The sequence below is a fragment of the Musa acuminata genome, chromosome BXJ1-5 (assembly GCF_036884655.1).
Source record: "Musa acuminata AAA Group cultivar baxijiao chromosome BXJ1-5, Cavendish_Baxijiao_AAA, whole genome shotgun sequence".
NCBI lineage: Eukaryota > Viridiplantae > Streptophyta > Magnoliopsida > Zingiberales > Musaceae > Musa > Musa acuminata.
Genome location: NC_088331.1, coordinates 47843502 through 47866055, shown reverse-complemented (window position 1 = coordinate 47866055; position 22554 = coordinate 47843502). Strand labels below are relative to the sequence as shown.

The 22554-nt window shown below is 42.9% G+C and overlaps 4 protein-coding genes and 2 non-coding genes across 9 annotated transcripts; 4 read left to right on the top strand and 2 right to left on the bottom strand.

Moving 5' to 3' along the window:
- The first annotated feature begins 79 nt into the window (after positions 1-79).
- Positions 80-153, top strand: TRNAV-CAC (transfer RNA valine (anticodon CAC)). Its single transcript has one exon. It is a non-coding gene; the product is annotated as a tRNA-Val (tRNA).
- Positions 80-4183, top strand: LOC135674826 (uncharacterized). Its single transcript, XM_065185031.1, has 6 exons — positions 80-573; positions 1028-1070; positions 1186-1254; positions 1856-2015; positions 2657-2930; positions 3819-4183. Exons 1-6 carry the CDS (start codon positions 520-522, stop codon positions 4008-4010), a joined length of 792 nt encoding a protein of 263 aa, XP_065041103.1. The 5' UTR covers positions 80-519; the 3' UTR covers positions 4011-4183.
- Positions 4184-4990: 807 nt separating this feature from the next.
- LOC135674824 (NADPH-dependent aldo-keto reductase, chloroplastic-like) lies at positions 4991-8542 on the top strand. Its single transcript, XM_065185027.1, has 7 exons — positions 4991-5344; positions 6270-6320; positions 6576-6652; positions 6773-6860; positions 7035-7307; positions 7426-7677; positions 8275-8542. Exons 1-7 carry the CDS (start codon positions 5234-5236, stop codon positions 8356-8358), a joined length of 936 nt encoding a protein of 311 aa, XP_065041099.1. The 5' UTR covers positions 4991-5233; the 3' UTR covers positions 8359-8542.
- Positions 8543-9518: 976 nt separating this feature from the next.
- LOC103986131 (thylakoid lumenal 15 kDa protein 1, chloroplastic) lies at positions 9519-14709 on the bottom strand. Of its 4 annotated transcripts, none has more exons than XR_001978083.2 (10): positions 14489-14709; positions 14318-14410; positions 14132-14227; positions 13953-14025; positions 13473-13534; positions 12887-12968; positions 11506-11566; positions 11079-11412; positions 10790-10939; positions 9519-10581 (listed from the first exon to the last, which is right to left on the bottom strand). XR_001978083.2 is itself a non-coding variant. In XM_018826367.2 (9 exons), the coding sequence occupies exons 1-8, from the start codon at positions 14636-14638 to the stop codon at positions 11361-11363; spliced, it is 669 nt and encodes a 222-aa protein (XP_018681912.2). In that variant the 5' UTR covers positions 14639-14709; the 3' UTR covers positions 9519-10939; positions 11313-11360. The 4 variants fall into 4 exon arrangements, 1 of the variants encoding a protein (XP_018681912.2); XR_010513723.1 differs by having other exon boundaries at positions 9519-10939; positions 11079-11162; positions 11313-11412; XR_010513722.1 differs by having other exon boundaries at positions 9519-10939.
- Positions 14710-17696: 2987 nt separating this feature from the next.
- LOC135674823 (AT-hook motif nuclear-localized protein 23-like) lies at positions 17697-19199 on the top strand. The gene has a single exon (XM_065185025.1). It carries the CDS (start codon positions 18066-18068, stop codon positions 19011-19013), a length of 948 nt encoding a protein of 315 aa, XP_065041097.1. The 5' UTR covers positions 17697-18065; the 3' UTR covers positions 19014-19199.
- A 2420-nt stretch (positions 19200-21619) lies between these two features.
- On the bottom strand, positions 21620-21700 carry TRNAL-CAG (transfer RNA leucine (anticodon CAG)). Its single transcript has one exon. It is a non-coding gene; the product is annotated as a tRNA-Leu (tRNA).
- Positions 21701-22554: the final 854 nt, after the last annotated feature.

The window sequence follows — 22554 nt, the reverse complement described above, 5'->3', positions numbered from 1 at the left end:
CATAACGTTCTGCACATGAGCCCTTGAATCATGGAGTGTAGAATATATATATATTATAAAACGTAAACCACAACACGTTGTCTGGGTGGTGTAGTCGGTTATCACGCTAGTCTCACACACTAGAGGTCCCCGGTTCGAACCCGGGCTCAGACACAGTTTTTGTGTTTTTTGGGAACGGATTCTCTAGCTGTCGGATTCGGATCTGGTTTTTGGACTCTCTTCAAGGCCGTCAGTTTTGTCGTCGGATTCTCTTACTTAAACCCGTTAGCTGGTTCTTGAGTCATTGTTCGAGGGATTGGCGCAGCCTCATACGGCCTCGTGTTGCCATCACGTCGCGGGAGAGGAAACAAACAGGAAGAAGGGCGAAAATATTTCTCCGAGATTAGGGTTCCTCCGAGAAGAAGAAATAGAGGGAGAAGAGGAAAAGAACGTTCGATTGTGATTCGAAGAATGGTCGATCCGAAGACGGCCATCCCCTTTGTCCGATTCTTCTACTGCTGCTGAGGGTGGTGCTCCGCCATGGAAGAAGGCTACACCAGCCTCCCCACGAGCCACTTGCTCGGTTCCGTTCCCGTACGTCTTTCTCTTTTCCTGATTTCCTTAGCTCATTTTCCCATTTAGATTATCGTTTCGCCTTTATTAATTAGATCCTCGCCCAATCTATTGATGATCTGATCGGAACTTTCCAATCGGCATTTAGTTTCACGAGACGAAATGATCTCTGTTCCTTCTTTCTTCCCCAATTTAGTTAGGGTTTTTTTTCTTCTCTTTCTTGCAGTCCGATTAATTCCACAAGCGAATCGCTAATTTGATTTCCTTTTACATTCGTACCTTTTGGATGAGATTTAGAATGAAGAGCTTGTTTAAAGTTTTATTTGCTTCTGGAAACTTTCTTGCGTCGTTGATTGTTTAGATGAGGACTATCTGAGTGATAGGAGTCGGTCGTTAGTACCTTCTTTTCTGTAATTGCCGCTTAAACTTTGTTTTCTCGATATGTGTAGTTAAACTGTTGAAACTTTTGGTGCAGGCTGTAATTGCCGAAGAAAAACCGAGCGCCGGCGCTAGTCAATGTAGTACTTCAATTCGTCCTCCCTACTAGGGAAAATTAAAAAAAGAATGGATCTTTTGCTGAATATCCTTGTCAAAATCTAACTTTTTTGGCATGTTGTTTGATTTCTCTTGCAGCCTTACCTGCAAACTTGCAAGTTTTTCCGCCTGGCAATGGTGGATACATACCACCTGAGAGTCCACTTGGTATGCATGTTAAACACACAAGGCATACTCTTGGTACTTCATTTTGTGCATTTTTCATGCATGTCGTTCTTTTTGTTATAATTGTGCATGGAAAGCATTTTATTGTTTCTTCTGAACATGCTTCTCTATTAGACATATCGATGATGAGATTGATAACTGCTGCAATCTGCATCATATATCTACAACGCCTAGGGCTAGACTGTGTTAGACAGATACAAGCCCTTGAGTTAACAACTTTAGATGAGCAATGGGCGTCAAACTTTATTCTATTCGAGAATCCTTTTGGTTTGATTCATAGAACGGGTGTTGAAGGTTGAAACCTCGCCTTCTATGTTCCTTTAATATATCACTTACTCCCACAGATTTGCACACTAGTGTTTGTGTATTTTTGTACTATTTGCAATCTTATGTTGTGAAATAAATTGGCTCAGCTAGGTTTAGCTTTTGTAGCTCCAGTTCAACTCATATGAGGTCAAAGGTTGAGTCATCATAGTTTAGAATTCATACTTCTTTTCATATATAAGTATGTTTCCGCTCACTGTATTTCTTTGTTATTTCGTATACCTCTGCTTTTTCGAAATATAATTTTTCATTTATACAGGTGGTGAAGAGCAAGCTGCAAACAACTGGAAAGGATTTTGTAGTTTATCATCATATACCCCATATTTCAATGTTGACACTGATGTGGTTGTAGATAGAATCATTAGTTCGGTGTATCCAATGGATGAGTTTTCAAGGAAGATCGATGGGAGTCCTGATCTGTGAGTTGCTCCTCTACGCATCCATCATTAGCTTTTATGTGCTGTACATAATTATTTGGAAACTTATCTGAGTTAAAGCTTATTCCGATTGTAGCTTATAGTTTCAGATCTTGTTAGTGATGACCAAACTCAAATAAGAAAGAGCAGAAGAGGGGGATGGCTGTGGGTGATTGATAAGAAAAATCTTTTTATGCATCAGCTGAAGGCTTTGAGCAGACCAATATTGTTTTTTCTTTTCTTCTAAATAATCATCTTTCACTGACTAACTAAAGTAGTACTGTAAAAGAAAATTATTTATAACTTTTGTGAGAGCTTGTTTTGAGGATCAAGACTAATAGCTGACTATCATATTTGGCATTTCTTAAAAGTATTGTCTGGTTTATGCATGTAATATTAAACTAAGAATTGATATTCACAATAGTAGCACTTCTAGAGTGGTCTTCCAGTACAGTGTATAGGAGTTTTGGTCCACAGAAATCTGAGAAATTCCTTGGTCCTCTTTCCTATCATTCATTACTCCATAAGTCATGGAGTACACAATTCCTTTTTTTTTTTTTCTCGTAACATGCTGAATTTGTACTATTTTCATCGAGTTTTGTAAGTTGCATATGCTTCAGCTGATAATGCATCTAATGTATTAGGTACGGCCCTGTTTGGATCTCAGCTACGTTGGTCTTCATGCTTGCTGCCCTTGGAAACTATGGCACTTATCTGATTCAGAAAAGAAGTGAACCAAATGGTGATTGGGAATTTGATGTCAGTTATGTAGATTGGGCAGCATGTGTGGTATTTGGTTATGCAGTTGCTGTACCAGCTGCCTTCTACTTCTTGCTCCAGTATTTTGGACTTAATGCAAACCTTGTACGCCTTTGGTGTATGTGGGGTTACTCTTTGTTCGTCTTCATACCTGCTTCGGTAAGTATCTTTTTCTTTCCCCTTGTTTCAATGATAAATAAATTGTTTATTCTGCTAGATACTCAGGATGACTTAGCTCTGATCGGTAGTAGCCATGCCAGTCAATCATAAAATTGGACTTCATATAAGTCAGCACATTGAATAAATTGATAATTACAGAGAAAGCCACTGTACACTGTTGATAAAAAAACAAAAATACAAAAAAACCAAAAGTGGTAGCTGCGGTTTGAGCTGAATTGGGCAACTTGATTCATGGGTGTCTAGAGCTGTGTGGTCTAATTGTTTAGCAGATATGTTGCCTTCTTATTGGCTTGGTAAAGGGACACAATTTGCTTAAGATCATGATCCATGATTGTAACTACGAGTTGATAAGTGCTTGACAGAGATGGATTTCAAAAATATAAAAAGAAGAAGAAGAAGAAGAAGAAGAAGAAGAAGAAGAAAATGCGGCATGTACCTTGTAATGTATAGATAGATATCCATGGGTTTGATTTGGTTGAAAAGGTGAGACCTACAATTAGTTGCTAGGATGATAAATGGTTCAGTCAAGCTCCGGTGGTAATCACTTTAGCCTGTGAGTCCAGGACATGATTCCATACCTCCGTCAATAGATACATGACCAATCGATTTCTTGTTTGGCTTGGATTGGCCATGAACCTGCTTGTGGACTGGATTGAGCTACGCATTGCAGTATACTTGGTCTTTTTTGTTCAAAGGATATTTATTTTCCAGTGTTTTACATAAAAGAGGGAAGAGGAAACTAGACCTAGATTTAAGGTTACAGCTTGTGACATACTCTATACACACTTGTTTCACTTTTAAATTCATGTTCCATGTCATAAAGCTCTTACATCAGCTGATCTTGGTTTCTGTTGAACTATGTATTAGTTGTTCTTGGTGGTGCCTTCAGAGATCTTCAGGTGGATCATCATTATTCTTGCTGGTTCTGCATCGTCTTGGTTCGTGTATCTAAACCTGAAGGTTTCCACCGAGGGGAGTGATACGAGGCCTCTGGTCGTCAGCGCTCTAGTCTTGCAATTTGCTTTGGCACTCTTCATCAAGATTTTCTTCTTCTCATAGAAAACACCATCTCAGCATTCTATCGCTGATCTTACCACACCAACATTTTAAACTCCATGTATTGTGCTTGAATCGTGTAACATACAGCAGGTGAATTGCTGAACTTTTGACGAGTTGCTGATTGATTATGTATGTTCAAAGGTATAAAATTTCTGTGGAAGCTTATTATGACACGCAAGTCCTCCATCCCCTCCCTTTGCATGGCTTTATGTTTGGCAGTCGAAATCATCTATTTAGAACGAGATGGTCGTGATGAAGTCTCGACGAGCTTTCGATTACTGTGCGTGTAACTCATCTGCCATATGTTGGTTGCTGTGGCAGTTGATATCACGGTGTGGATATCATCCGTATATGCCCTTACATTAATCTAGTTTACCTCAATTGTACCGCAAACCGAGTATAATGAAATATTTTAGTGCGAGTATAATCCAGGATTTCAAGCGATACGGGAAATGTATTTGCTTGGATGGGGAAGGTATTGATTCTGATCGACTCATGCGATCGTATGTGATTATTCTTTATACGGTGTTTTGCAATGAAGCGCCGACTGATTTATGTGGTTTGACTCGGAATAATTTAGGCTTTGACGATGCAAGTAGCGTCACCTACTTACTATATATGGCATTCTTTTCTCAGCTGTATGCTGCTGCTGCATGCATTCCCGAATCTGCTTCACCACGCGTACGGTCGCATTCGTGTCCTAATTTGGTCCACCAAATTATTTCATTAATTTAGATTTAAAAGAATAAATAAAAAACCATATGCATTTATTTTATTCATGTGAATCTTCTTCTTATGTGACATATCAATGTCAAGTCAAGATTTCACGTCTCACTAATAAATACTCACCATAATAAAAATAAGAACAATTTCCCCATACAAAAGTAACTCAACCCGCGGACACCTATACCACACGGAACAAGCTCGGTTCTCTCCACGTGGGCCCCGCGTTCCCCGAGGAGTCGCCGAGTGACGCGAGCGGGTGCGTCTGGCGTGCGTCGAAGTTTCCTGCGTTCCGGCCGACCCTGGGCGGATCTGTTCTCTTCGAAAGGCCGAATGACGCGATCGGACGATCTCGTGGAGCCTTGCCAAACGCGGAGCTCCCACGAGGCAGAGGCGTGGATCCGTCCCGGCGTCTATTAAAGTCTCGGGGAGGAGATTCTTCCCCCACCCCCCTATCGTCTTCTCCGCCCGCTCTCTCGCTTCACTCTTCTCCTTGGCCGATGGCGAAGTTTTTCACCCTCAACACCGGGGCCAAGATTCCTTCCGTCGGCCTGGGAACCTGGCAGTCCGCGCCGGGTCTCGTCGGCGCTGCTGTCATCGCGGCCGTCAAGGTACTAATCCTTTCTTGACCAACCCTAGAATGACTTTCTTATCGATCGGACGTGCCACATTCGGATGACTTTCTTCAGTCTGCCGTGGGGGTTCGTGCTCCGTTTCTTGCATTCATCGTTGGATCTTGCGGCCCCTGTTCTCGGCCGCAGGGACGCGTGCGAAGGGTTCTTGATTCTTTAAGGCCGAGGGCCTTTTTACGGCCTTTGTTTTCGACCATGGAGATGCGCGCTGTGCGCTTCTTGATTCGTTGAGGCCGAGGGGTTGGTTTAATGGCCTCCGAGTGCTTCTTCCTTTGTTTCTTGATTCTTCAGGTCCGAGGTTTTTGTGGCCTCTGTTATCTTCCGTGGTGATTCGTGCTCCGTTTCTCGATCCTTCTTAGGGCTTTGTCGCCTGTCTTCCACCGTCCGAGTCTCTTGGTTCTTTAATCTGTGGGTTTTGCGGCCTCTGCTTTCCATCAAGTGCGTTGATCATTCCTGTAAACGTTGTAGATATCCAATGGTCGATTGTACGGGGAGACGACGGCTCCGTCTGCATTCGTTTGAAACATCCAATGCATTTATCGCAAACCCGTATCGAGAACATCAAATGGGCTTCAGATTTCGTTTTTATAACCCTTGTAGTTATCAGAACATCAGACGAAATGTTCATTGTCAACAGAACACCTCCGATTTCGTCTCTCTAGCCCGTCTCAAGAACACCGGCCGATATGTTTTTTGTCATCAGAAACCCTTCCCCAAGTTCCAATTTCTGCAATCTTGTGGAGGATGCGATACATTTGTTTAGTTGCCTTATTCTTGTTTGTGAAATTAATGTCTCCACATTCGTTTCTCGAACCAATATGCGATGAGGTACCACTTGTTCGTGTGCAATGGTATCCCAATTTTCATACATCTGATACTTGGTTTACCTATTGTGTTCTTGCAGGCTGGCTATAGGCATATTGATTGTGCTCGTGTATACAACAATGAAAAGGAGGTATTCCCGGCGCATGATATCTTTTAATTGCCGTATGCCCATAGGAATATTGCTATATGTTGCTTCTTGCGCTTGTACTTGTTACTACGGTATCCTCGGCAACACTAACAGAATGCTATGTTTGTAACGATAACAAAACAAAAGACATGTTTATCGAGTCATGTTGAAATTTGAACAGCTGCACAAACCGTGCATTCACAAACTGTTAATTACTTGGAGCATCTGATTAGTTCATTTCCTTTGTGGTTGTTCTAGGTTGGTTCGGCTCTAAAGAAGCTATTTGATGAGGGTATCGTGAAGCGCGAAGAGTTGTTTATCACATCTAAACTATGGTGATCCTTGTTTTTTTCTAACTTGTGCAATTAAGTATTCAAGTGGTTATCTTTGAGACGTTTTAGTTTTCTAGCAAATTGCCGAATTAAGAAATTGAAAAAACTTACTGACTTTTGCAGGTGTAGCGATCATGCTCCTGAAGATGTGCCTGTTGCAATCGATCTAACTCTGAAGGACCTCCAGCTTGATTATGTGGATCTCTACCTTGTAAGTTTACAGGGACAATTCATTGTGCATGTCTATTGTGTATATGTGAAAAGTGTTGCGTAGATCTCTTCATGCCAATATGTTTTTGCTCAAAACTGCATTTCTCATGAAATTTGAGAGCCTGTTTCTACAGATTACCAGTTTTTTGTCTTACTGTTTTAATTTGATTTGAAGATTCACTGGCCATTTCGCGTTAAGAAGGGGAGTAGCATAAGCCCTGAAAACTTTTTACCGCCTGATATACCTGCTACATGGGGAGCAATGGAAAAAGTGTACGACTCACGTAAAGCTCGCGCTATCGGCGTGAGCAATTTTTCTACAAAGAAGTTAGAAGATCTGCTTTCTGTTGCACGAGTTCCCCCAGCCGTCGAACAGGTTGAGTGTCACCCTGGTTGGCAACAGATGAAGCTTCGTGCCTTGTGTCAGTCTAAGGGTGTTCATCTCTCTGTAAGTTTAAAATGTCCTTGTTGTAATTTGTATTTTCTAGTACATTATTATTTTTGGTGCTTCTCTCTCTTTTGCATATTTACTTTTATATGTGACATATTTCTTGGGGAGTTTGCAGGCGTACTCCCCTCTGGGCTCTCCTGGCACATCGTTTATCAAGGGAAGCAATGTACTCACACATCCTATCGTAAACATGATTGCTGAAAAACTGGGTAAGACTCCTGCACAAGTAGCTCTGCGTTGGGGTCTTCAAATGGGTCAAAGCGTGTTGCCCAAGAGCACCACGGAAGCAAGGATAAAGGATAACTTTGATGTATTCGGTTGGTCTATTCCCGATGACTTGTTTGGCAAGTTCTCTGAATTTGAGCAGGTAACTACAAATTTTCTATGAATTCTTTTTAAACTATACCCTTTTTTTTATATATATCATTGATTGGCGCTATATTTCAATGTTTGTCGTCGATCGTAATCGTTGCAGACAATTTCTGATTGCATGTATGTTATTCTATGGGGTTTGATTACCTAAAGTTGGGTATTTCTGTAGCAAGTTTTACATGTTCCACCACATTGTTTTTCGATCCGTCCTTTTTTTTTTTTTTTTTTTTTTTTTTCAGTTGAGTAGCTAGTACCATAACTCATGAATCTGGGGTCTCCCTCTGGTGTATATATGCATCTTTATGAAAGATTGTTTGACATGCATGTTTTGTAAAATATGTTTTTTTTTTTTTAATATTGATGGGCTTAGACATTAGATTCTGGTTTTTAATGGCTTGGAATATTTATCGATATATATATATATATATATTGGTATGAAACGTCCTTTGTCTAAATCGAGGATGCATGTGCATAGATGCGTTCCCTTGTCTTTTCCTTTCCTTGTGTGAGAGTGTTCATCTCTCCTGATCTCCCTGTAGAATCAATACAATTTTCCATTTTAAGACTATATTTTGTTTGTCATCGTTGACAGGCACGGCTACTGACGGCCAACTTTTTCGTGCATCCACAAAGCGTTTACAAAAGTGTTGAGGAGCTGTGGGACGACGAGATCTAATCGTTCCGAGTGTTTTTTTTTTGTTTTTTTGTTTTGGTACTCATCAATGATGATTGGATTATCTTTGAACACTGTTTGACCGTGTGATATTTATGGTCAAATTTGTTTGCCACACGGCTGCTCCATTTCTGAACTTTGTTTGTTTTCAAGTCCTTTCTAATGCAACTTTTTTTGAATTTAAACATCAGATTGGTGCAATTCTTTCCTTCGATTTGTTTTCTTAAGTGTACGTATTTGACAGCGTTCGTGTTGTACGTCCTGCAGCAGATCTCGCTACCTATAATAATGACTGTTGTTTATCATCGGGAATTCATTACTTGTAGTGTAATTAAGTAATCGTTTGCTCATAATTCACAACTGTTGTGTGTGTCGGGTTAATAAAAATTAATTAATTATTTTTAACTGAAGTAAAAATATATGTGATAGTTTATTAATGGTAGTATTTCTTTCTGTCTGAAACAAAATCTCTCCGAAAGTTGTTGTTTAGACTCGTGTCGTAGAATCAATCATTCATGCACAGAGCTCATGCTACATAACATAGCCTTTCCATTTGATAATGAGTAGTATTAGTAAGCTCTACAGAGACAAATCTTCTTATTGGTTTCCACGAGTGAGAGAGAAAGAAAGTGGTATTTGACCTCCAATGGTGGCTTCTGGTACGTCCATGTTGCGGCATTGTCTGGTCTAAAAGATTGCGTGAAGCAGCAGCTGATGACCAACCGCCCCCCATCTCGGTGGCCTTTGGCAATGATAACTTGGGGAAGTGGGGTGGGGGCCAGATGTAATCCGTGAACAATGAAGCGAGCGCTCTCTCTCTCTCTCTCTCTCTCTCTCTCTCTCATGGTCAGCATGATCGCCCATCATCGTTTGCTGACTTTTCCTTCAGCTTTTTACCCTTTTCAGCAACATATTTCTTTTATTTTTCCTACTTGTGTTGATAATGATACTGTTCTTGTCGCATGCATCGACCATAACACACAAGCAAGCTTGCCCTCGTTGACATCCAAGGGAGGAACAGTAGCATTCTTCATTTGCAAGTTAAGTCTCCTATATTTGGCTGTGGGTGCTGCTTTTCTTAGAAGACCAATTTCGGGGAATCGGAGAGAGAGACTTAACCCAGAAATTTGGTAAGAAAAGACTCCGACCAGTTGAACATCTGATACTGACAATATTATTTGCTGGTGTTATATTTTATTACTCCAAGAACGAACCCAATACATCTATAATTCTACACTTGCAAACTCACTTTATTTCTCTGTATAATTCATAACAAATAGCGGGACTCCTTTTTTTCAAGACCCAAACCCCTTACAACAGAGGAGGAGGAAGAACCATATTAATTCACAGGTTGTGAAGAGCACAGAGACTGATCGATCGATACCATTTATAGCAAGCGGAGACGACCTGCAACGCGCCTTCATCACCTCCGCCACCCTCATGCAGGACGCCACTGAGCTGCGCGCCGGCGCGGAGACTGCGGAGCCGCGGGCGCCGTCAGTGGTCTCGGAGACGAAGGAAAGAAGCGGACGTCCGACGACAGAAACCTGCCGGAGTCACCGGCCGGTAGCCGCACGTAGGAAGCCGAGGGGGAGTCGTGGAACAACAAGCTCCCTATGTTGGAAACCTGTCCACCGTTCTTGTATCGGACTATGGCCTTGTAGACGAACGGAATGAGACCTTCCATGGTGAGAGCACAAAAGCTGAGACAGGGTGGTGGTGGTGGTGGTGGTGGCCGGGAGAGTTGGAGGAGACTTTGAGGTTTTGTCTTGAGAGAAGAGAGATGGGGAGACATTGGGTTATAAAGAGCGGTGATTGATTAGTGGAAGCCAGCTGCTGAGAAGAAGCTAACCAAGGCAAGCTCGGTCAGAGAAGGGAGAGGAGATGACCGAGGTGGCTGGCTATCCACAAAGCAGTAGCTTTCAAACCCATTGACATCTTACCAACTACAATAAAACCATATATCCATGCTTTTGATGTGGATGATTTCAATATAATAAATGTCAGAGGTGGGTAGCAGCAATCTTGTCAGTTTTAAGACAAGATTCCTTTCCCTTATCTCCACTCACCGGACACTACCATCACAGGTTACCATCAGACTGCTTCTTCCACAAATTTTGGTGCAATGTTACTTTCATTGGGAGGAAGGCGAAAAGAACACCATCCAGTGATGATGAAGGTACCAAGTACGGGTCACAAACAAGATGATGATGACAAGCATGGTTTCTGAAACAAACAGAGCTTACATTAGAAATCTTTTCGAGCATAAATACACAACTTAGCTAACAAGCAATGCATTCATTCGTTATCTAATTTCATCTTTGTCGAGTAAAACCCATACGCTGTCTGATTTCATCCATTGCAGTCTCCTTGGGCTGATGCTTTTCTGTGGTTTGTCTATATTTGCAGCTATATATTATGGATTTAGGCGTACCTGATTCGAGCATCGTAATCTAATATTTTAGCTGGAGAAATCCAAGTTGAAGACCACAAGAACCATTCAGAGGTGTTCATGAACGACTCCCATGCTGAAATGGTAGGCCACATCGATGTCCGCCCATCGGAGAGGACTGTTCAATAGGATCTGGAAACAAAAGCAAAAGAACGTGAGAAATGTGAAAACCATGGGCGATCGGAGCCTGACCCATAATTCTACTGGCTCAAACCAATCCATCCTCCCATGCATGGACCCAATTGACATTATCACGACCGCGATGACCTACCGAATAATTTGAGGCTTCACATTGTATCAGAATGAGCTGAGAATATACTTCAACGAACGGCAGTAGTGAAAGTAGGGAAGAACACTGTAGCAGTTCGTTTGTGAGGAGGACATACATACTTTTACCATACATAATATGCCAGAATTCTTTGACAAGAACAAATGATGCAAGTGAACAAAATTTACAGATAAATAATCTAAACAGAAAAGCATATTACAAGGCAAATTACAGCACCTAATGATGCCGACTGCCTCGGAGCTTTACTGGAGATGTCACTTGATATCAGTTGCAGAGCAGTGTATCCCTAGTGGAGTTTCCGGTTACAGGGTTCACCCTGGTGTGGACATCATTTAGCACAATAAGGACCCTTCTAATATTGTTGCGTGGAATTTAGAAACCGTGGATTAGAAATGCAATGAGATTTTACCCATCGGCAACTTTGCAAAGGTACTCCCGTTGGTCTTCTCGCAGGGGAACATCCGTGAAGTCTGACCAAAAAAATAAAAAGATTATCAGGATACAGTTTCGACTCACATTCATAAATTTACATGGAATATACTTTCCATGAATCACTCGATACATCACTGCCGTCTATGGTTGGAGAGCTTATGATACACGACAATCGATGTAGTAGTGAAAACAGAAAAACCAGGACAACTACAGATCAGCTGATAATACAAAAACTGCATCTCACTGAAATCAGATACACCATACGGTTGATAAAAAAATACAAGGATTCACCTACAACACCGACAATTGGACATTCTTAAGGGCTTCCAAGAGAATGAATTTTATCATTAGTATTGGAAAATATTCCAGGTTCTCTATATCAATCTTAGTCTGAATTATCACGTCAATGCACAATGTCCCTCTTTGAACCTTACAGAGATCTCATCTGGTAGTTCGATTAAAAGATTAGAAATAAGGCCTCTAATGTCAAAATAACTTTTAGCAATATTAGCAGTTGGTGGACTATTTTCCTCATTAGTTATGTCCCAAGAAAAAAGATGACCTAAAAACCATTTGAAGTAGCCATGAAGTCAGTCAAACTAATACTCCAAAAGATACAAGATATACATTTCCTGTTCTAACATTAATGACTAATTTAGATTGATATAAACTTAGTTATCCACTAAGTGATTGAAGAAAGATACAGCTTGCTTCCTTTGTCCTTCAATCTGCCCTGGAATTTCTCCAGGATTTCGACATTCAAGAACGCTCCTCGGTGGTTCTTACATCTTTATAGACCTTTTTCCCGGAAAGCAATACCATCATTCATAAATGAGTTCTACATCACTAACCATCAAGGTTCCGGATGCAGATTGAAGGCAAAAAAACTTCCACGGAACCCCCACAATTTCGAATTATGATATCTGCTGACAATTAATGATAAGAAAATTCTTTATTTGGCTTATATCTGCTGCAACGTCATGGATTTAAACTCATTCATATATGTTCCAACACAGAATCACCATGGACTCTGTACTACATGCCTCCTTGTGTCTTTATCTTTTTTATAATCCAAATTATGAAATAATCTTCAAACATTAGGAAATGTTGACAATATTCAGAGTTAGGATATGTGTACCAGATAATAGAAGGTGTTTGTGAATCAAGATAATGTTTCAAAGTTGCAAATGACATTAGTTAGTTATTCTTTTCCAATACAAGGTTATATTCTGTCGCAGGAAATTTTATCCAGATTGAGGACTGAAGCTGACAACAATACACACAAAACAGTCCTAATCACATGATTATCCCCAAACAAGATGAAGATCTATACAAACTCAGTTTGACATTGGAGTTACCTGCTCCATTGATATTTGATCCTCTGAAAGAAGTGTTGCCAGTAGCAAGAGCACCTTCAAGATTTGCATTACTTAGATTTGCCTATAGAAAAAAGGAAAAAAGAAAAGAGAAACATCATAAAACTATTAGAATCTCTCTGTTATATATTGAATCTCGCAAAGCATAGTGTAATGAACTTCTCTTTCCTAAAGGTCCTAAGAGGAGATGGATTAAATTCCCACTAATTTCTTGACCATCAAGTTCTGAAGTGGATTATTAACGTCTTTTATTAGTTGTAATCAGTACTGATTTCTTATTTTGCCCTCCTTTTTCAGTCTGTTTCATCCAATGCCCTTCTTCATCCTATAACACAGAGCGAGAATCACTGACAATTCTCTGCTTTGGCCATTATTCCCTCCATCTATTCTCCCACACTCGTGGCCTTCCCACCACTATCAACTTGGCAGGTGTCACACAAAATATAGAAATGAAAAGCCATGTATTATTTTCTAGACCTAGGAACATCAACTTAACGATAATAGTAAACGAAAACTCAAGAAAAAAGAAGAGAACTGATGTATAGAAGCAATTATATTAATCAAGTACCTTAGTCACATTGGCCAAGGAAAAGTCTGCACCCCTGAGATCAGCATCAGAGAGATCAGCTCCTGAAAGTAACTTCCAAAATATGAGGGCTGGTTGATCGCTAAATCATGCACTAAAAGTATACCAACATATGTACAGCTCAATACAATAATATGGATATTGGTTTGAAGGCCAATTTCACCAGCATTTTCTTACTAAAATAATCCAATATTTCGTATCTTTGCTACACCTCCAAACACCATAATTTAACAAGGTTCTTCACTTGCTACATTTTTTTTGTCTTGAGATAACACGAGAAAGCACCTTAAAGAACTTCCTTAAAGGTTCTTTTCTTTTTCATACAAACGGAACTGAAAATTCTACTAATTGTAAAACCGTATAAGTAGCTCTAAAGAAAAAGTCGAAGCATATCTACGCTTCCAAAAATCAAACATTAACTGTTGAGCTAGATAGCCTCTTACACTAAAAAGAATCCACAACCTGTCAGATCTGCATCAAAAAAGCTCGCACCGAGCAACTTTGCGCCCTTGAAATTGGCCTGCCTCAGGATCGACTGCAAGCAAGCAAATGGGAAATAATCAACCTCAACTAAACCAGACAGCAATATGGAAATTTCCAAAAGAAAAAGGAAGAAAAATCTCAAGTTTGAAAGCATTTACCGTCTTGAAGTCTTGTTTGATGAGGGTCTTGCCACTGAAGTCTTTGCCGGTGAGGTCTTGCCCTCTCGTTACTTCCGCCCCGTACGGCCCTCCACCCTGCCATTTTCCAAAACACTATCATCGAACAAGAGCGCCCAATTTCCGTATTCTCGAACGATTTTAGCTTCTGGACAAGACAAGGGTAACCTTAAAAGCGAGAGCAGGGTCGGCGAAGAAGAGGGAGGCGGCGAGGAGGGCAGCGGCGCTCACCCGACCTAAGCCTTCTCCCAGCTCGGCAACCTAAATTCGATCAAAATTAACACCGACGCTTGTGAATCCAAGAAAAAGGAGAAGGTCAGGAGGACTTGTTCGACTTACGGACGAGCATTGCGGTGGCGAGAGGCTAGTGCGAGGAGCCGAGGCCGAGAGGAATCGCCGCCATTTGGAAGAGTTGTGAGGGACGAGAGAGGGCAAGGGAGAAAGCGAAGGAGGAGGAACGAGATTTAGACTACCGATGAGAGCGGCCATGGGCGATATATCTCCTTCGGCTGTTCGCTATCTTCCGCCTCTCTCCCTCCCGTTGTTCGCTATCTTTGAGACCATCGATTAACTTAATATTATCTTTGATATCTCGATTTTTGTATTTTTAATAATTATATCAAAATTTTTCTATTTATACAAATAAAATATTTATTTTATATATTTATTAATTTTATTAATAAAAATACCATATATATTCAGTGATAAACCAAGATAGAGTTATCATATGCTAAATTGTAAATCCTATAGTATTGCTATCAATTAAATATTTTATCTTCATAAATAAAAGTATTTTAATATAATTTTTGAAAGTATAAAACTAAGATAACTAATTATAAAAATAATATATAATTAACCTCAATAAGAGTATTATTATTTATTTATTTACTACTATAAGTGAATGATATTTTTATTACCATATGATAATAACCATTTTCTAGTAGGACATCATATCATATCTTTCATCACTATTTGATACCGAGTCAGTCGAATCTTTCCTTCACCGATTTGTATTTTATAAATTTTTTTTTAAAAATCATCAAAATACATTGAGAACTTGGGAATATATGGATTCCTACCTTTCTAAATTTATAGATGTTTTAAGTTTGGTTCATCGTCTAGACATCTTATCGCACCAGCATTTATTATCCATAAAAGCTAGAGAACCAACGAAAACAAGAAGGTAAGAATTTGGCACCATCCAAAGGGCCTTCGAGCTAACATAGAGCGACAATTCAGACTCGAATAAGGCGATCACACGACCTTCGCATTATTCGATGTCGTATACATCGACGCCAAACACCTCGGAGTCGTTCTGTAAAACTTGTGACGATGCCGCACGACGTTGACCCGAGCAGCATCGGACACCCAGGGCCGTTCCACAAAACTTGAGACGGTGTCGACCCATACGAGTTGGTTGACGCTCGTCTGCAGGGTACGAGCCATCCTCCCAAGGAGTTAGTGGCCATTAAAGGATCACGTACGATCGATCGCCTTGTCACAAAGTATAAAAACCAATCATCCGATGGCTTATTCCACTCAATTCTAACTTAACCTTCGGAGGGGTCGAGTCAAGAAATCTTCCTCCCGACCTTAGCCTGTGTATAGGAGCTCAACGACGAAGAAACAGTCTACTCGCCAAGAGAGAATAGAGAAACGAGTCTCGAACTCAATCTAACCGGAAACTCGCTTCTACCACCCGAGCATCCACGTGGACAATCTTACGTATCTAGGATTGGATTGAATCGTGCTGACACCTCGACCACAATGTAAAGATTAACCAACAAGAAGAGAGAAGATAAAGCTCACAATCCTAAAGAACAACTTACATAGTATCGACACCTATCTACCGCAGCAGGAGGAAAGTTTCTGTCTGGGAACAACACCAGTATTCCATAATCCTTCAAAGCTGGATGAGAGTGCTAAGATGTTGTCAACATCAGGAGAATTAAACTGGAGGAGGAGACTTTTCTTCTATTCTCATTATTTATCTTAGCATGATTAATTTAATAACCAGATGTATAGAGGTCGGGTCGGAGAAGTCTCCGCAAACACTGCGGTGGGAATGCGGCGTTCAGATCGCCGACAAAATAGAACTATAATAAGGATTTAAGCATGTGGGTTGATGAAGGCGGGTGTCGAAGTCATGGAAAGGACGAGGACGAGGACGATTCCTCCGATCTTCTCCGTCCGTATTCGACATTGCCGGGGACAGACAGACGGTACGCTGTCCCGTCCGTAGACAGAGAGCACGGAATGCGCGGAGCAACATAAAGCGGAGGTGGCGTTCGCAAGTACGATGGCGCAGTTGCAAAGCCGGGCGGGGTCGAGGGTTCCATCAACGTGCGTCGCATGACGTCGAAAACTACGAAGGGGAGGAGGCGTTTGTACCATTCTCATCCCACTGACCATGCGCTTCCATCCATCTTCGCATTGTATGCATAAATATAGACGCAAGCATCGATCGAAAAGGGATGCTGAGGCTATCAAGTCCTGCGCGGTTGCGACAGCGATGTTCATCACCTCGGGACGGAGTGTGGAGTCGGAGTGGGGATGTCTACTCGCCATGAATCCGCCACACTTTCCATTTTCGGCAATTTAGAGAATCCAGGAAGGAATACTGTCATGGAACATCTCACCTTGTCGCAGAAAGATGCAGAGTTTGACATGACAATCTCAGGCAGGATTTGTCATCCTTCTAAATTATATGTGTGTGTGTGTAATTTTGTCGATAGAAAAAGAGGAAAAGGAAAAAGAAGCAATGTTGTGTGAACAGAGCGTGCAAATTGCGATGGTCGGCATATTGGATTGGGTGCCGGCGCCGTTTAGGAGACCGGGCCGTCTTTAATCTGCGAATAGACCGATGGATGCAAGTTTCCCGGGGTTTTTCTCTTCGGAGACTGTGTCGGAACACGGGACGCTAACGTGTTCCAGCTACGGCAAATGCGCCGAACGTTGCCCCCACCACGTGAATCCCGCTTCGACGCCGACCCAACTCATCATCGTGATCGAAAGAGTACAGCGGAATCATCACGGCAAGACAGTGAGAAGTGCACATACATGGCAACAGATGGGAGGCGAATCAGGGATGGCAAACAAACAAGTACAAGCAAAGCGTACTACTGGCGGAGTAGAAAGTAACGATGGGGGTAAAACTGGGATCTTGCTCGGTGAAAATGGGAGCTTACTCGCAATAAAGAGAGGGAGAGGGAGAGGGAGAGGGAGATGGAGACCTGTGTTTCTTGGGTGGCGCTGAGAAGGCTCAGCATCTTATCCCGGCCAAAAGAAGGAAAAGATAGTCCCCGATCTTATCGACCTTAGATTTAACGATCGCTTTCTTCCTTGAAAAAAGAGAGAGAGAGAGAAAATTGGAAGAATTAACCACTTTGCGCTGCCAGAACCGGTGGATCTGAGACCGTCTTTTCCTCCATGTCAACCTGATCGATAGACCGCAGGTTGTTTTAGTGAGAAGGAACAGGGAACCGAGATTTTACTTAGTGAGAAGGAACAGGGAACACAGAGAGAGAGAGAGAGAGAGAGAGAGAGGGAGAGGGGTGGAAACTTGGCTAGGTAGGTGTTGGAGTGGCGTTAGGGTTTGGACAATGTTTCGGATGATGGCAAGACCTTCACGAGATCTACTGAAACAGTAGCCATAAGAACAGGACAAGACTCCCAAAAAAACCTAAAGAAAGAAAAAGATAAGAAGGAGCTGAAGTTTCTTACGAGCGAAAGGAGATCAAACAGGAGAAGGGAGAGAAAGCTAGTTTGACCCGAAGGAATGGATCGTAGAAGGCGATAGGCGGTGCTTCTCTCTATCTTTCTCTCTCGATCGGTCTCTCTCCACCCTTGCTCTCCTTGCGAGTTGCTGTTTTAGAGAGGAGAGCTGGCGAACCGGTGGTGGGCCGGGAGCGTGGCGATGGGCGGGGTCGACCCCGTCGTGGCCACCTCCCCCTCGACCCCTTCCTTCCATCTCCGCAACGCCAACGCCCACCTCAGCCCCCACCGCCTTGACCTAGCCGACAACCCCGCCACCCCGAACAGTAGCGGCAGCAAGAACAACAACCACGCCAACGACGACGACGCCATCGGGGACGACCACTCCGGCGGCGGCGGCGGGGGCCTTGACGTCCTCGAAGCCGGATCAGGAGGTAGCGGCAGCTCCGGGCGCCGCCCTCGGGGCCGCCCGCGCGGCTCGAAGAACAAGCCAAAGCCACCCGTCATCATCACGAGGGAAAGCCCCAACGCGCTCCGCTCCCACGTCCTCGAGATCGCGAGCGGCACCGACATCATGGATGCCGTGGCCGTCTTCGCCCGCCGCCGTCAGCGCGGCCTCTCGATCCTGAGCGGCACCGGTGTCGTCACCAACGTCACGCTCCGGCAGCCCGCAGCGCCCCCGGGCACCGTCGTCAGTCTCCATGGCCGGTTCGAGATCCTTTCCCTTTCCGGCGCATTCCTTCCGGCGCCGTCGCCCCCGGGCGCCACGGGGCTGACCGTGTACCTCGCCGGCGGGCAAGGGCAGGTGGTGGGTGGGAGTGTGGTCGGGGAATTGGTGGCCTCAGGCCCGGTGATGATAATAGCCGCCACCTTCGCGAACGCGACCTACGAACGGTTGCCTCTCGGCGAGGAAGAGCTCGACACGGTTGCAGCGCCACCGGGATCGGAGGGAATGCCGTCGCAACAGAGCCCGGGAGGGAGTGGGGCAGATGGCGTTGGTGGTTCTTCGTCGCAGCAGCCTAATGCTAGATTGGCAGCCGAGCCACCGCTCCTCAACCTGCCGCCGAACCTGCTCCCTAATGGTCAGATGCCGCACGAGGTGTTCGGTGCATGGGCTTCAACCGGTTCGCGTGCTCCACCATCCTACTGATGAGTACCAAAGCTTCCTCTTTCGCATGCTCAATATTTAGTAGGAAGAGATCCAATTGTCATGCTGCTTGTTCCTGCTACAAATCATCATCATGTCTTTCCATCTAAATCTTACTATGGCATCGATACTATGCATCGTTTTGTAAACTTAGACATGTATTATTATTGTTAGCTGCAGTTTCTGATAGTTGTGCTGTTTGTTCTTTCTCAGCATCTCTCTTCAATCCATAGCTACTAGCTTTTCTGCAACTTGTCACAGTGTAGCTATAGTTGGTGAGTGATTGGAGGAGAGTTGAGGTGGTCGGTAAGTAATTGCCAATTTGATTTCTTGAGGGAATCCATGGAGTGCAGTGTTTGACTAATGCTTTTCGATTAATGTCGTTTGCTCATTGCATCTTTTCCAAGTTAGTTGTTTCCATTTCAAGTTTGGGTGGGGATGTTTTGGGAGTGCATGCTTTAACCTCAAGAAAGGACACTGTGCATCGTGCTGTTTGGTCTTCTCCTGGTAGGGCAAACGAGATAAAGGTGGTAAAGATTAGGTTGCAACATGGAAGAATGGCATCATAGTGCTCTTCCTGTTCTTTTTTCCGTGTCTGACCGACCCAGGCCTGATGTTCTTCTTTTTGTTCACTGTCGTGTCTATGGGTAAATATAAGAAGACTGGATTATTATTTGAATCATCTCATTTCAAATCACCCTTCCTTACTTGCATATCTTCTTTCTCCTCGCTTATCCTACTATTTCTCCATCAATCATTTAGCTTACTGTCTTATGGTTTGTTTACATGATCATATTGTTCTACCCACATACAGGGACAGGTATACTCCTTCTCTGCAGCTTTCTATCAACATTGTATCATATTTTTCTTTCCCTCGATTTTAGCTTTAATTAATATCCCCAAATTGGGTTCTAAAAGCATGCATAGTTGGGTAATCAGTCCTATTCTGTCGATGGCAATGCCACGCTTCTTCCACACACCTCATTCATTAGATTCATGGGTTCTCATTCATTTATAGGAGTTACTCATGATTTTAAATAAGCATTTGTGATCGAAACTTGTGTTGTTTATAATCTAATCTGCATTAGGAAGGAAGCTCTCAGAAGATACCTTCGAAATCCATATCATGTCCACTATCAATCTGAAGCCAGTTGGCTTCACCCGATGAATGCCACGTGGGAAAGGGTTGTGCAATCCAAGGTTTTGTGCAAGCTGATGACAATTATGGCCAAAATTCATCCCTCCATTACTGCACAAATTACATAATAAGCACATACTATAAAAAGGTATGTCTCGACACACTAAACATAAAAAAAAAAAGTCTGACTTGTCCGCCTTGTCGACTGACTTAAGCTTCGGAGGGGCATTGTCGGGAGTAACCCCGATGTGATTTTTCGACACTCGAAGATTTCACCTTGAAATCAAGTCAAAAAGGGAATCAGGTTGGATCCGGCTCAGTTTTCCGTTCTGAATAACCAAAATCTGAGTGCTCCTCTTGTTTAAACATGGATTGTGCTATCTCATGTGCCGATCGTCATGTTTGTTTATTGTTAAGTGATGGTTTTTGGAGTTTCATCACCTGCTGGTGAAATGAATCTTCCATCAAGAATGATTCCAGTTTTCTTATTTGTATGTCTCAGTATGTCAGTCACAAGGATTAGCCTGAATTCTCAAATCTCGGTTTCACTCGTGCATGCCGAGTAGTCATGATGTTGATATTCATGCACATTACTTGTTACCAGGTATCATTTTGGATCGGTTGATGTTTCGGTTGATGTGATGTGAACCTTCCATTAGATAGATTTTCTATGTTTGGTATAATACTAAGTTTACAACCTGAAGCTCGCTCAGAAGGATCTGTCGAACTTCACTGCTGGTGAATATATAATTAATTTCTCTGCAGCCATCACCCATGAATTCTGCATAGTGTATTGAGATAAGATAATCAACATGTTTCTTTTGATCATGTGGATATATATACATATTAGTCAAAAGACAAATCTTCTGTGCTTCATTGAAGTTTCTGCTGCTCCATGGATCAAAAATGGGTGAGAACATCTGCTCGAGCTGACCTCTCTTTGCCTCTCCACATGTCGAGCAACTGCTCGCGCTGTCTTCTTTATTGAATCTTTGCATTCGCATCAGTGCTTGGATGTATATGTTGACAATGTATGTCTATCCTCATCAGGAAATCAAACTCCCACCTACAACATCATCAGTCGAGAGTAAGCCATGATCGGTTCTACACCAAGCAGCAAGCCATGCATGTTCGACAGTAACTTCTCTAGCTCGCCGACCAACTCTTCCGATTCTTGATTCCACTGTAATGATTCATCACCAGCTTTAGCGTGTATCCGGGAACCAGGAGGACTGTGCGTGGAGGGATAAAGGCAGACGTGCCATGTGCTTGCGGATTCTTCACATCACGGAGCACAGGAAAAAGAAAGGAAGGATTCATCGACAACTCTGAATGCACCCACAAGGATTTGAGGTAGGTAGCACCTTCTTGCGATCGGATGGAAGTAAGGGAGAAGAAGAGCCAAAAAGAAAGAAGAGGAGGAGTAAAGGCGTCTTTATCCGCCCGTGAATTAATAAAAATAAATTATATTTGTCAAGAATGGGATTCGAACCCATGCCCTTTCGGACCAGTACCTGAAACTGGCGCCTTAGACCAACTCGGCCATCTTGACGTTATGTTAGTAGATCCATTCCAAGATAGAATCTACTTTACGTACGGTAAAGGAGGGTGGCCGCCCATATTATTACGTACCTGCGAGCCACGTGACGGAACAGCTGGGAGACGGGGGAACGACAATTAGTTCACTGACCCATCCAAGACCAGTTGAGCCACGTGGGACGGGCATGACGGCGTGCCGAAGTCCTGCTCCCTGTTCTGAGAAAGATTCCCGTCGTACTACGCCAGCGAGGACGGCACCACTTCGACGAACGTGATCGCGGCGATGCTGACCGTTGACCGGGCCGCGCCTTGTCTGGTCGACGGGGCATCCGATGGTCGCGGCCGGTATCGGCGGTCCCCGTTTGCTCGGGTGCAGTCAAATGTGCCTTGCCTTCGACGATGGTGTCTATGAGTTCGACCAAGAAATCTTCGTCTTCAGGGGTTGAAGCCTCGGATTCCCAAGATCCATGCAATCTCACGTGCTGGGTCTCCTGATGGATCGTGCATGCAGGAGAGCAATGGGATCGAAGTAAACTAATTAATGGATGATTCGATCAGACAAATATATGAAGGCATCATTGGAGCTCCGACAAATCTAATGCATCACTAACATGGAGAACCGAGTCTTTGGATCCACATAGATTCAATTACATGAACTATTTTTTTAATGTCCTTTCGGGATCAGACGTGAGTGGATAGATCTAAAGATCATATCAGCAGAGATGAAGATTTGTTGGTTCAACCTATTGCTCATCCTGTTTCTTCTGCTGACGATGGAGGGACGTCAAATCTGCATGCAAGATCTGTTCTCGACAGAAATGTCTATCTGGATGTGTCGCGATGAGATTGGAACGAGTCTTTCGACCC